Source organism: Accipiter gentilis, chromosome 10 (genome assembly GCF_929443795.1).
Source record: "Accipiter gentilis chromosome 10, bAccGen1.1, whole genome shotgun sequence".
Lineage (NCBI taxonomy): Eukaryota > Metazoa > Chordata > Aves > Accipitriformes > Accipitridae > Astur > Astur gentilis.
In genome coordinates, this window is record NC_064889.1 from 34024425 (window position 1) to 34038272 (window position 13848).

Here is a 13848-nt window from a genome sequence, read left to right on the forward strand (position 1 = left end):
CCATATAATCCTAGAATATCCAGACCTGACTTAGCTTCTGTTGGCATAAGAAACAGGTTCTATATTCACTAACTAGAGCTGCGTAAGAGATGCTACCCAGTAGCATTAATGGCACTGTCAGCAAGCTTATGGATTCTTTTTCAACTAGCAGCTGCTGTAACTTTTTCACTAACATCATGTCATATTAATTACTTTAAAATATATTACTTCATGAGCTTTTATCTCCTTGGCTTTTCTGGTACTGTATTTTCATTTCCAGAACTACCAGTATGACACTGATTCCCCTGCCCTTGTTACCCCTGAGAGGTACCATTTTAAATCAAACAGCAGCTTGGGGACAATGTTTTATTTTCTGTTGTGTTGCAACATGTGAAAATAATTGAGCAAAACAAAGGCAAGGAAAAGATTAGAGCAGTTTGCTTTGTGATAAAAAGGGCTATCACGTTTCTTGTGAGGAATTCTCCAATGTATCTTTCCCGCTCACTATCTTTTGTTTTGCACAGGGTTCTTGTTCTAGACAACGGAACCATAGCTGAATTTGATACCCCTGCAAGCCTTATAGCATCAAAGGGTATTTTCTACAGTATGGCCAAAGATGCTGGACTAGCATGAAAAGAAGACCCCTTGGGTTTTTGGTTTGTTTTTTGGTTTTTTTGTGGGTTTTTTTAATATTACTGACTTGCCACAGAAGTGACTTGTGAATGTACTGTAATTTACAAAAAAGTTTTTGTAGTAGACTAAACTTTTGATATGTGAACAAAGTATTTTACAATTGTAAGGACCAGAAAGTGAATTTTATATTTTTAAATATTTTCTATATACATAAAATATTTTATTACATGCTTTTTGTTTTTTTCAAAGAATGCCAAACATTCTGCCAAGAAAATGTATGTATCACAGGGCAATAAGTACTGTATTCAGGTTTATAATTAGTAAATTATATTAATGGTACAAAATACACCTGTTTTGTGTGTTTTCTGCATAAGGATTCATTGGTTTTGAAGTGGAGAGACAGGCCCAGTTAAGCAGTGACTCAGCTGAAAAATAGTGAAATAATGTGTAATCTCTGAGTGGTTCCAACCTGTTCCTTTCAGTATTTCCCCCAGGACAAGGGAGTTGAATCCTACAGCTTCAGGGCTGTGAGCTATCCCAGGACCTGTGCTATCCCTGCCCAGGGCAACTCTAGCATTATAGAATTCCTCTTCAGTGTAAGAATTATGAGTAGTGTGTATTTAAAACTAAACCTACAGATGGCTTAATATAAATCATTAACTACACAGTTTCTACCAATTTAGTAGACTCCACATAAGCCTGCAGGGACGTGATTGGCACAGAAGCATTATACTTTTGCGCTCTCTCTCTTACGTATGAAGTCACTATGAGTAGGTCTCCCCTTAAGCTGAACACGCATGCTGAGCAGATGTGTATATAATTTATCTATCATCTCATTCAACACTTAAATCACATATTATTTCAAGTGACTGTTTTGCATAAATAAATATCTACCTTATTAATGATAATCAAGCCTCCTCAGATAAAGGGAGTACTGTGTTGAAACAATATTTGCTGCTAGAAACTGATAGAATGTCTTTTGCTGTAGTTCTTCACTTCCTACACCAAGTACTCTAGAAACCTACCTGGCAAGAAAAAAGTTCCTATGTTTTTTTCCATAAGTAAAGCTCAGAAAAACCTTGAGAAGACAAAAATAATTATTTATTAATTCTTACAAATGATACTTCTTAAATAGAAACAAGAATCTGCAGACAAGCATTCATTTGACATTAACATTTCAAATAGCAGAGCATAAAGTAATGAGTTATTTATCATACACGGTAATGTAATGATTATACACTGATCAGATTGTTAGAGGAGTGTTAATAGTATCTTCTGTGTGTAAACTGCGTAAAGTATAAAAATATTCCTTGGAATGCATAGATAGCGATCAGCATCTGTGCAAGATAATCAGTGTAACAACGAAGTCATCAACCCAACAGCTGAGCTTTTCTTGAGTGGGTCTAACTGGCTGGTTAATCCTGGTACCTTCATGGATTTAGCTGGCATTAGACAGCCGACGCCTAAACTGTATCTGTTCTGTGTGCCAGGGAGAATGCAATAGACAAAGTGCGATACGAGGAACAACAATTTTATTATTCCATTATACGTACAGTAGTAGTTAATACACCGCCAGCAATTGGGTATAAAAACCAGATATCGCCAATGACTCAGACCACATTTGACCTCCAACGCTTTTCAGACGAGGACATTTTGTTGTGACAAAATGTTCTACTATCAGCCTTAGGAGACTGAGCTTCAGTCTAGTTAATTGGCACACAGGAAATTTGGGTGTTTGCATGGATCTGTGCTTCCAGGTGAACACTGACCATCCGACTACAAGGCAGACTGGGAGAGGGCTCCCTCTCGTGTGCTCAGTCACTCCTGCTGAAGCTGCTTCCCTTTGCACAAAGTACTATTCACTGGATGAGAAAGAGAGAGCACGGGTAAATTTGGGTACCGGTTGTTCCTCCTGTGTTAGCTGTAATATAGGTGACTGCTCTGACTGCAGGGGAAGAACGAACTTCTTCACCTGCCACAGCCTCTGAGAAAGGAGACGAGGCTGTGGGGGATACCTCACTCCAGTCGGAGGAAGTCATCTGTCTGGAGCCAGAAGAGTTTCAAAAGATGCAGTTTGTGCCTCAGCATTTCCTCCAGCTAGTTTGGGTGGCTCAGCACGCTACTTCTATAAATCACATTTACGGGTCTACGTACATTGTACAGCTAACTTGGGCTGTAAATTCTTAGACAACAAGACAATAGAATCCTTTGGTTGCTGTAGTTTCCAAAGAAACTGGGGCGAAGGGAGCGGGAAGACGAAGAAACGGAGGGAAGTTTAGTCCAGTTTGGTATGTTCTGTTTGCCTGTTACATCTCATCTCATACGTTAGCTCATTCATCTAATTCATAGTACATGCTTTTACAGTTAGGCTACCAGAACAGAACTCTTCCTCAAATGTAAATGACTGAGTAAATACTAAATTCCTAAAATACTGGATAAAATCCAGCTCTGAAATACTTTTCAATTTACTTATTCCACAATTTCATAGCAAAGTAGTCTAATTCTGAATTTTAAGTAACAGGAAAAGTTAATTTTTTTCCTTTTTTCAGTAAACAACACGGGTAAACACAAGTCATTGGGAAAAAAAGAAAATACATTGCATAGGAGCATCAAGATTTAGTATCAGCCCAGAAAACCCTGAGCATTTCACTAGTTTCTTTTTACACAGGCAACTTTAAAGTTTCCAGATGCAATCTTTCTCAGGAACGTAGAGGCAAAAGGAAAATAAAATTACAATTTTTGTGCTTTTAAAAGGGGAAATTAAAGCAGCATTGGAGAAATGTGTTTTCAATACAGTAACAAAAATAGTATTTTAAACTGAACGTCAATACTATATATTGACAGACAACAATAAAAGGAATTTTGGTTGAGAGCATATTTATGATTTGGATAATTACTATCACTTTTTGTTTTCAACCTGAGAAATAGGGAAAAGTGTAAACAGGGATTAAGAAATCACAGGTAATAAGTCACTTGATACAGTATTTACACTAGACATAGTTTTGTGCTTCTTCCACGGATAGAAACCCTTCTGGTTTTTGCCTTCTAAATAAGATATGACTTAAAATACATGATCTAAAAAGTGAATGTTAATGGTAATGGACTCAGTACAAATATTAAATGGGTTTCATGGCAGGTTCTTTAGCTTGAGTACCTCTGCTATTTTATAGCAAACAAATTATCAGAACAGTTTAAGGTAAGCCTTTCCCTGAGAGCTGCTAACTCTGCAGTATTTCAAGATTATCTTTTTGTAAGGAAAAGTTGCATTAACAGATAGTTCTACTGACACTACCTTTGCATACCTAATATTTTCATATTAGACTCATTACTCTTAGATTAACTAGAGGCTGTAACTGTGCATAACAACTTTAGTTTATTTCAAGGTTAACAAAATAGATTTTTTTCACATCATTAGCCCTTATAGATACTGTATTTCAAACGTAATTTTAAAATGAGAGATACAAATCTTTTGTTTTATTCTTTAAACAATTAGTACGTAAGTTCTGATGCCTTCTTGTTATAACCACTCCGTTCAGAAAGTGTTGGGACTCTGAAAAGTAACTTTTTGTCGCTTACTGTTAGCACAAGCTCCAGTTCTTGGAAATCCTGTAGCCTTGCAACATCTTTGTCCTTTAAATAAATACAATAAGTTGTTAAGTGATAAACCTATCAATTTTGCAGAGGTAAGTTAAAATAATAGGCTCACAATAACACAAAGTATGTATTTATCCATAAATATGACAATTCTTTACAGTAAACTGGAAAGCAGACAGCCTGTTGCATCTCATATTTATTCTGGGATCCTATTCAGCTACTCAAGTCTATTTTTAGAAGGAATGCAACACTGATGGTGAGTGCAAGTGACTAGTGGAATTACACTTGTGAAGATCTACTGCATGCCACCCCCAACTCCTCTTTTTTTTCCCTTGGTAATTCTTAGAAGCTCATGAATTGATTCTTGCATCTACCCAAGAAGGTCCTGCACGCAGCTTTCTCTAGAGCAGCCCACCAACACCATGGTAGAGCTGGCTTTGGCAAGGTCTTCAGAGAGCAATGGAAGACACCCTCCCACAGCACAGGCTCGGCTTGAGCTCCGCTCCCCTCTGCAGCAGTACTCTGCTGCTAAATAGCATTAAACAGAATCTGTTTTGTATCACCTCAAGGAACAGTAAGTGTCCTGCAGTCCTACCCAGAGAGCCTGAAGTAATTAGAACTGGAAATAAAAACACTCCTGTCAACAACAATCTAAGTTGGCAAGTGACAGAATTACTTATGTCTTCCCCCCCCCCCCCCCCCCCACTTCTTGACTAACAAAGAATAAGTCATCTGATAGTCGGTGAAGATGCAGTACAGTGAAGTCTATTGATCTAGTACTAATCAGATCAGCTCCACGACTGATGCCAACAATGCTCTAGAGGGATTTAAGAGTGAAAGAAAGGTCAACAGTGAATCAGTAAAACAGGTCGGCAGGTCCGTTTCCTGTTTGCTGCACAGGTAAATGTCACTGAAGTGAAAAGACAGTTATATTCACAGACCTGCACTCAGAATAATTCTGAAACACCTTTCTGTTTTTTGAAAGGACTGCATACAGTCCTTACTGAACTAGCAAAACTTGGTTGAGTACTGCAGGCCTTTTAAATGCTGATGACAGGTCACAGTGGTATGGGTTTGCACTGAATTTAAGAACGTAGTAGAGGGTATTAATTGGGCTCAACATCAAATGAATATGAAAGGAAACGATCAAGAAACTTTAGAATTTTATACTAAAAAACCCAAATCAAACAACTGCTGAATGCTGGAAGTTGAAGGGAGGTTTTTCGTTTGGGCTTTTTTTTTTTTTTTTCCCAATATGGGTATATGCAGGTGACCAATTATTCCTTTTTAATGGTAACCTAAAAATCTTTTTTGTAAGTTACTGCACTTTGAAATTTAGAGTTCTTACCTTTCTTAACATTGTATTTGGTAATTTTCTGATCTTCTGTACATGCTCAGGGTTAACACCCAGCTCACGGCAACTCACTCGGAGAAGTTCCTTATAGGTGAGTTCTTGTCTGTCCAGTTCAATTTCAATGAAGTCATTTTCTCTAAGATTAGGGTTTTGTATTCTAACTTTAAGCACCAGTTCTATTAGAAATAGAAAGATACATTAATAGGCAGATATATAAAGGAATTGGAAAAGATATCTCTGTACTAACTTCCAAATATTTCTATGTTTTATTAACCTTGTTTGTATCATTTGTAACAATACCAGAACTCTCAGAAAGCAAACAACTGGACTTGTATGATGACAGTTTTCATTAGATTGACTTTCATCAACCTGTATGAAAAAATCATTACAAATATAATACATTGCGCGTATATGCATGTATGAACCTTTGCGTGAATACTCATCTTACTGGATTTAAGCTAATTTAAAAGCAGATTATACTGGTTATCAATTTCCTGAGCAATCCAAGATTGCTTTTATTGGTTGTCCTGGTTTCAGCTGGGATAGAGTTAATTGTCCTCCTAGTAGTTGGTAGAATGCTATGTTTTTGAGCTAGGTATGAGAAGAATGTTGATAACGCTGATGTTTTCAGTTGTTGCTAAGTAATGTTTAGTCTAAAGTCAAGGATTTTTTCAGCTTCTGATGCCCAGCCAGCGAGAAAGCTGGAGGGGCACAAGAAGTTGGGAGGGGACACAGCCAGGGCAGCTGACCCAAACTGGCCAAAGGGGCATTCCATACCATGGGACGTCACGTCTAGTATAGAAACTGGGGGGAGTGGGGGTTGGGGGATCGCCACTCGGGGACTGACTTACTGGGTGTCGATCGGCGGGTGGTGAGCAACTGCACTGCGCATCATTTGTACATTCCAATCCTTTTATTATTACTGTTGTCATATTATTAGTGTTATCATTATCATTATTAGTTTCTTCTTTTCTGTTCTATTAAACCGTTCTTATCTCAACCCACGAGTTTTACTTCTTTTCCCGATTTTCTCCCCCATCCCACTGGGCTGGGGGGAAGTGAGTGAGTGGCTGCGTAGTGCTTAGTTGCTGGCTGGGGTTAAACCATGACTTTGTGGGTTTTTTAATTCATCATCAGTTCACTTCTCATTGCTAATTCACGGCATCAGAACACCTTTTATTTCAAGAATGAAATTTGGAACTGAAACTGAAATTCCAGGTTTCCCTCTTTGGGCAGGCAAAATTTACCTGCAGAAATGGCAGATCATATAATCGTTCACCTCAAGACTCAGGTCTGCAGATTGAGCCATGTGAGGTTCTCTCTTGAGCTCGCTGGCTGCATACTCACATTCTTTCTCTGAAGCTTGGAGTACGCTATTTAGAGAATTAGATTACTCTGGTGTCTGTATGCTTTTATAGCATTTAAGACAAATAGCAAATGTTTTCATCAATATTTTAATAACAGTTCCAGCAGAAACAGGGTATCTGCCTCTTTAATTCCCTTCAAATGTTTCCTAAATGCCTAAGCATGGGAACCTGAAAAATCTCTAGAAGTGCTGTGAATACATGTAATTGTGATTAGTCTATTTTCACCGTCCAAGATGACAGAAGTTCTACAACAAAGCGAGAAGTTTTAGTGTTACCTTGCATATTAAGTGGAAAAGCTCCTGTGAAGAAAACGGGCTGAAATGCTGGCACAGGCCCCATACAGGAGCCGTTCTCTTGCTGAGGTATGGACTGATTTGGTCCAGCTGGCGAAGGGGGACTTGTGCTCCAAGACACAGATCCCTGGTAAACTGGACTTCTCTGAAGGACAGTTTTTGAGTGTGGTGGTACAGTACACCCTCTGGGCAGCGGCGGCATGCCTCCGTTATCAGCCGCCTTGGGAGCAGCATTCCCATGCTGTAATGGTGCACATGTGTAAGTCTCCACATCAGGTAAGGAAGAAGAGTCGGTATCTTGTGATTCTAAGTGTGAGATACTCCCATTCATGGAGGGATCTGGAATACTCTTACTCATGGTGTTATAAACATAAGGGAAGGGTGGGTTAGCCAGATAATTAGGGATGATTGGCAGTTCTGAATCTTTCTTTAAGTCTGGGAGTTCATCATCTTCCACTGTAAAACAAACAAAACAACATTCTCCAAGACTGATTTGAGGGAAAAAAAGAAATATTGCTATTGCACTGTGGGTTTGTTGTTTTTTTTTTTTACAGGAGGCAGTAGAGCGTTAAAAGCATCACAGGATAAAAGATGAATCAAGAAGCTCTATGCCTTTTTTCCCTACAGTAAACAGAACCATGCTCCAGTGCTGCAATATAGTAAACACAAAAGCAGAGTCTGATTCTAGTAATTCTGGGGGTGCTGTTTCCTTCTAAACACTGCAATACTTTTGTTTTGTTTTGTTTTAATCCGTAGCTAGCACATTGTAACATGGTCTCTGGTGGTATAATGCTATTGTCTTCATAATGTTCATAATGTATAAGGCAATAAAAAACAAAGGGTAATATGTTGTTCGATATTAAGGCAGGGGAAAAGAACAGGCAGTACTGGGAAAGCTGAAACATTACCAATTCAACAGCTGGGAGACAATAATGAAAACAAAAACAGACAAGGGAATACAAAGGGGAGGAAAGAGGTTGTTAATTGACCGCATTTCAAATTACTTATCACCTCTAGCAGCAAAGCCTACTCTGCTCCAACAGTTACAAAACACTACAAAAATATTCTGCCGGTGTCTAATGAGCTGTTTCTCTGGGCTGCGTATTTTCCATTTACTCAATACAGTGTCTAAGCTCCACCCAACACCAAGAAAATTAGGTGTTGCTCATATAAGGGCTTCATAGAAATTTGAGAGATTTTTCTCCTGTTGCCCTTTTGAAAACAGGAAGCTGCATCTGTCCTTGGTTTAATCATGGCATTTTTAAAAATACAGGTTTTCAAATTTTTCAGTATTTAGAAAAAAGTTTGGCTAGCTAGATATGGAATTTGTTGGTAATCCTCTTTTCTTAAACTTTGACTTCTTACCAAGTAAACACTCTAGAAATCAAGTCACAGTTATTACTAAATCCCAAGCACAGTATCTTCACATGCAAAATAAAGATTGGAAGATACATGCTTTAAACAGCCTTTTACTACAGCCTTTGATGAGCATATCGCAAAGCCAATAGTTTTACCTCCCAACATCTTCCTTATCTCTCTCTTCGACGTTAATTGGGCCGGCCTTTCTCCTTTCTTCGTAAGGATCTCCTTGTCAGCACCGGCGTGCAGCAGGTAAGCCACCACTGGAGCATGGTTCCGTTTACATGCCCAGTGCAAACAAGTCCTGCACATGGAAAATGTTAATTAACACTGTTTGAAATCCTAAATTACAGCAGATTAATTGACACTCATTCTTGCTGCCTGTGAGAAGAACAAGACCTAATGCACGCCTAACATAAAAAAGGTTTTAATTGCAATCTTCCTTGGAAATTTACACTGGTTTTGGAGCCTGCAGTGACCCCTGCTGATGTAGTTTTTCCCTTGCTCTAATACTCTCGATACCAAGTTACCATAGTAGTATTTTTAAAGTTCAAGATCTTTTCAATTTGTCATTTATTAGGCTACTAACTTTTCTGGAAAAATAAATATAAAAAGAAGGCTTGTGTATGCTATTTTAATCTTTGAAAGAATAAGTTGTACTTGAAATACTTGTGTGTATGTGAGCTAATAGAGATACTTCCCTAGGATGCTATTTTTACTCTTTAATTAATGCTGTCAGCACAATGATTTGCACTTTTTGGAAAGTAAATTATGTTTAAAATATTTTAAGCATAGTTTCTAAGCACAGTTCTTTGCCCAGTTGCTATTTGCTGCACTAGCAATTCCCAAGCTTTGATCTGCAGACAACTAGTATTCTGCAATCTGTATCTGATGCACAGAACTAACCGCTTTTCTATTTTTTAAAATTATTATTTGCAGTTGCTGACCTAGAGAGACTAATAAAGAAACATCCTAAAAGCTACTTAGCTTATTTAGTGCTTAGTTTTAGGGACTTTGTAGACTCACACATTTTAACTCATTGTGCAGTCTTACCATTCTTCCCTATCCCATGTTCTAGTGATGTTTGACCTTTCTCCAGCTTTTTTCTTTAAATACTCTAGTTCCAGTTGAAGGAAACTCTTTGCAAAAATGAACACAACCCTTCTCCAAGTTTGATTGTTAAGAATTAAATAAAATAAAGCAGAGATAAATAACAAACATGTAAGAGAAAAAAGATTTCAGCTGGAAGTCTAGTTCCAAAAAGCTTTTTCCACTTTGTTTTTTTTTTTTTTTTAAGGACACAGTCATTGGACTGCAAAGTTTTATCTTGACCAACAACTCCGAACTTTGTATACAAATTCTGTTGTTTTAAATTTTCTTGTGTAAAAGAATGTAAGGGAGAAAAGAAATAATCTTATCTTTGGAGGGATACAAATCAGGTAAAACAAGAGAAGACAAGGTAACTTGCAAAACCTCATTAACTGTTAATATATTCTGGCTTAATTAAGCCTGTCTTAACAGAAACAAAAGGCTCAATTCTACAATTTCTTCTTAATAAAAATTAATGCATCTTGATGGCAGAAAGTATCTCTGAATTAAAGTTAGTGGGAGTAGTCAGTGCAGCAAGGGGTTATGTAGAATTAGATCTAATTGAAGAGACATGAATGTTAAGTGTATGTATACATAATATTTTTCTTCATAGACTATCCTAAGAAGCATGCTACAAAATCTGTGTTTCAGAGGTGATATTGCTAACAACGGTGCACAATCCTGAATTCTCTCTCCAAGGTTGGGCTGTGCATTTCAGCTAGAAAGTGCCCTTTTTAAATGGGATAAAAGAATTTTGTCAGCAGAGAGTGTTCCTGAATTTTTAACACCAAAGATCCCACAGAATATGAGACACGAAGCTCCATGAAACCCAGACCAGGTTTGTTCAGTGCAGCGTTTTCTGGCCTTTTCACAAATATGTCCTTGTGAAATGAGTGTGAAGAGCCTGCATGAATTCAGAAGTAGCACACTGCCAAGTCATAAACTAAATTGGTCCAAAGTGGTGGCAAAAAGCACAGACAGCGTGGCTGTGTTGCTTTGAGTGCAAAACCTGCAGGTTTAGTTAGTACAGAAGGTATGTAAGCCTCGATAGCACTGGCCTCATTTTGGGATCCATCCTGACTGTTTCATGTGGTCTCACACAGAGAGGTACCAGCTACCCATGGACCCGACACACATCAAAATATAAGTACTCAGCACCTCTTAGCATCAGAGATACTGAGGTCATTGGAGAAATTTAAATTCTACAAGAAAACTTAAATGACAGTGAAGACCCATTTAGTGCCATAGTTGAATATGACCAGATCATTGTTTTTAAAAATAATTATATTTTATGACGGATTTCTTTCATCAATTCCAGTTTTAGATACAAACTCATTTTGATGACAAGCAGCTGTTTATCTTACACACTAAGATAACTGAATGTCATGAATCAGTTCTCTGAAATTTTTACAAGTCCTAATTTCAATCACCACGCTTTGAACCTCAAGTTGCAAGCGTCCCGCGCTTCTCAAAATTGCTGATTGAGCTTTCACCGTTAAAAGTCCAGCTCTTTTCCTAAGTGTATTCCTCCTGGTTTTAATTACAAATTCAAGCACAATACAGCATAGTAAATACAGGCTGAATTGAAGAAGAAACAAAACCACCTGAGCATTGCCTGTAAATCCTGCTTCGGATAACACGTGTGTTCACGTACAGAGTCCCACTTGTACAAGTGTCTGCTACAGAAAAGTCTCGGGTTTAGTGTCATTGGGTGGTATCTGAACAGATGTCAAACCCAAAGAGTTTAACTATCACCGAAAGAGCCTGCGAGTTCCCTGCTTAAAAGGGAAAGTGATTTTCGAACCCGATTTTGGAGTCAATAGAAAATATTTCTGGTGAGAGGCGAACACGTGTTGGCAAGCCGAGGTTTGCATTCTGACTGCCCGTGCTGTCTCAGCGTGCCCTTCCAAAAATAAATAAATACATAAACAAAAAGCAATACAAAGCAACAAGCTAGGGCCCCGGAGAAGCGGCGAACAGCGCCGGATCCAAGCCCGTTTGTCCCGGCGGTTCCCAGCTCCAGCTCCCCGCGGGAAGAGAGGTCTCTCCCGGCACCGAGGAGCGGATCGACCTTTTAATTCCGCTCTGCCGTGTCTCCCGGGAAAGCGTTAGCCCCGGGACACCCGAGGAGCCCCTCCCCCCCCCCGGTTGCAGCAGGAGCCTCACCAGCCGTTGACTTCGTTCTGGGAGTTGAGGCCGACCCCCAGCTCCACCAGCCGCCGCACCTCCTCCGCGTCCCCCAGCGCCGCCGCCTCCCGCAGCCGCTCCTGCCGCTCCCGCTCGGCGGCCGGAGCCGCCATCTCGCCGCCGCAGCCGCCGACCTCCTCCCGGCAGGGCCGAGCTCTCATCTCCCGCACGCCGAGCAGCCCCCGACCCGGGGGAAGGGACGGCGGAGATCGGCGGCCGGTGTCACCCCCGCCGGCGTCCGGGCCGCGCTCCGCTGGGGGACCCTATTACCGGTGACAACCCCGGCCCGGGGACGGGGTTCCGGCTGACAGCCGCGCTGCCGGGCCACGGCTGCCCGGCCCGGGCGGCGGTCCTGAGGGCACTGGGGTGTTGCTCGATGTAAGTGCGTGAGACACGGCGTCTCTGCCCGCTAGTCGTTGCCGAGGGCTCTGGGTTGTTCCGTCGAGGAAGGTCTCCTCGTCTTCGCGCGCTCTCGGCAAAATCAATTAATCCCTAAAAAGCAAACTCGACATCTGCCCGCAAATCAACTGGAAAGGTTACGGGCTGTTCCCGTAACTTGCATGGGTGGTTTTGAAAAGCTGGGTTTGGGCCTTGTGCGCTTGGCCTAAACCAAGTTACGGCAGGGAGAACGGCTGGTAAAAATTTCACGACTATAAACGGTCAAAATAACATTTTCAAACTCCAGCCGGACAGCTAGACATTTCTATTCATCTGCCCTGCGCAACCACGCCGGGGAAATCTGCAGTAGTTAGGCTCCAGTGTACCTGTTTGCTTTCTTGATGCAATTACAGCGATACAAAGAAGCCTGAAACAGCCCAGTTCTGCCCCATTTTCTAAAGCAAACACGCACCTCCCGTCCCACCCCCAAACCAGGGGTTATTAAGACTGAAAATTCGTACAAGTTGTCTTGCATTGATTCCAGTTACACTCTTCCAACAGTTCTAGTGGGTTGTTAAATCATTACAAAGCTTGAAAGAACTTTTTGGTGCCTTACAGCGCTGCCTAATGGAGTTGTTAGGGGCAGATTTCTGAAAGGAAACTCCACAGGGAACGGTGGCATTTGCACGAAGCCCTCGGTGATGCTGAGCGAGGCTGCCGAGAGTCCTGTGGGTTTTACAGGATCAGCGTGAATACAGACTTCAAGCTCTTAAAAAAAAATATAATTTCATTAAAAATTTAATTAATTTCATGCACTTAGGATGTTCAAAATGATTTTGAGCAATTGGGAAGTAGCTGAAAATTGGCATGTGAAAGCCAGTAAAGATGAGGTACAAAGTCACTCCTAGAAAGGAAAAAAACCCCAACGAAATGAGCAGAAACGGGTTCCAAGACCAAACAGTACGATTTAGGTTAGATCCGAGGGACTTTATTTCTCCCCCAACGTGTCGGTAGAATTCCACTGCTGGAGGCGGTCAGGCGGTCGGTGGCTGCACACCAGGGACGGTTTCGGTGCCCGTGACCCTGCCAGGCAGCAGAGGGGACCGCCATAACCCTCCAGCTGCCGCCCAGGCCCCAGTCCTCAGCCTCCCGCCAAGCGAAGCTCGGCGAAGGCTCCTGCCGAAGCACACCGCGCGCCTGGGCAGCGTCCCAGAGCCATGACACCCCACAGGGCAGGACACCGGCCTAGCGGGGCACCTGGCGTCCCTCACACCCAGCCGCGCACCCGTGTGGTATTTCTCCGTGGCGTTATCTCCCGGTGCCGGTGCCTCCTCGCCCGTCGAGGCCCCTCGGCGGCCGCGCACGCGATGGCACCCCCAGGCCGGGCCGCGGGAAGGAGACCAGCCCCGTCCCGGTTTTTCCCCGCCGCCACGTCGAACCGGGAGCCGTCGCGGCCTCCGCAGGGACGCGGCTGCGGCAGGCGCCGGGTGGGCGAGGAGCGCGGCGGCCGCCCCCTACGCCAGGCCGGCGGCGGGCCCGTCCCGCGCTCCGCCAGGCCCCAGAGGCGGTTAGCAGGCGCGCGCTGCATTGTGGGCAGGGCGAGGAGTCGTGCCGC

General features: G+C 41.8%; 2 protein-coding genes across 3 annotated transcripts in view; one reads left to right on the plus strand and one right to left on the minus strand.

Moving 5' to 3' along the window:
* The window catches only part of ABCC3 (ATP binding cassette subfamily C member 3), a 51237-nt gene extending 50336 nt beyond the window's left edge, over positions 1 to 901 (plus strand). Inside the window, exon 31 of the mRNA XM_049812069.1 lies at positions 504 to 901. Coding sequence (XP_049668026.1) covers positions 504 to 612 — 109 coding nt within the window. The 3' untranslated portion in view covers positions 613 to 901. The remainder of the gene's footprint in view (positions 1 to 503) is intronic.
* Positions 902 to 1740: 839 nt separating this feature from the next.
* Positions 1741 to 12165, minus strand: LOC126043857 (ankyrin repeat domain-containing protein 40-like). Of its 2 annotated transcripts, XM_049812764.1 has the most exons (6): positions 11835 to 12165; positions 8735 to 8883; positions 7203 to 7676; positions 5555 to 5736; positions 4189 to 4242; positions 1741 to 2474 (listed from the first exon to the last, which is right to left on the minus strand). In XM_049812764.1, the coding sequence occupies exons 1-6, from the start codon at positions 12014 to 12016 to the stop codon at positions 2472 to 2474; spliced, it is 1044 nt and encodes a 347-aa protein (XP_049668721.1). In that variant the 5' UTR covers positions 12017 to 12165; the 3' UTR covers positions 1741 to 2471. The 2 variants fall into 2 exon arrangements, with proteins under 2 accessions (XP_049668721.1, XP_049668720.1); XM_049812763.1 differs by having other exon boundaries at positions 1741 to 4242.
* Positions 12166 to 13848: the final 1683 nt, after the last annotated feature.

What these genes read in the sequence shown, in the direction of transcription:
- LOC126043857 (XM_049812763.1), bottom strand. Translation starts at nt 12,016, where the DNA reads ATGAGAGCTCGGCCCTGCCGGGAGGAGGTCGGCGGCTGCGGCGGCGAG. An exon ending in CAGAACGAAGTCAACGGCTG is followed by an intron (nt 8,884 to 11,834) that starts GTGAGGCTCCTG and finishes TTCCATGTGCAG; the next exon opens with GACTTGTTTGCACTGGGCAT. An exon ending in TTTTCCACTTAATATGCAAG is followed by an intron (nt 5,737 to 7,202) that starts GTAACACTAAAA and finishes TATTTCTAATAG; the next exon opens with AACTGGTGCTTAAAGTTAGA.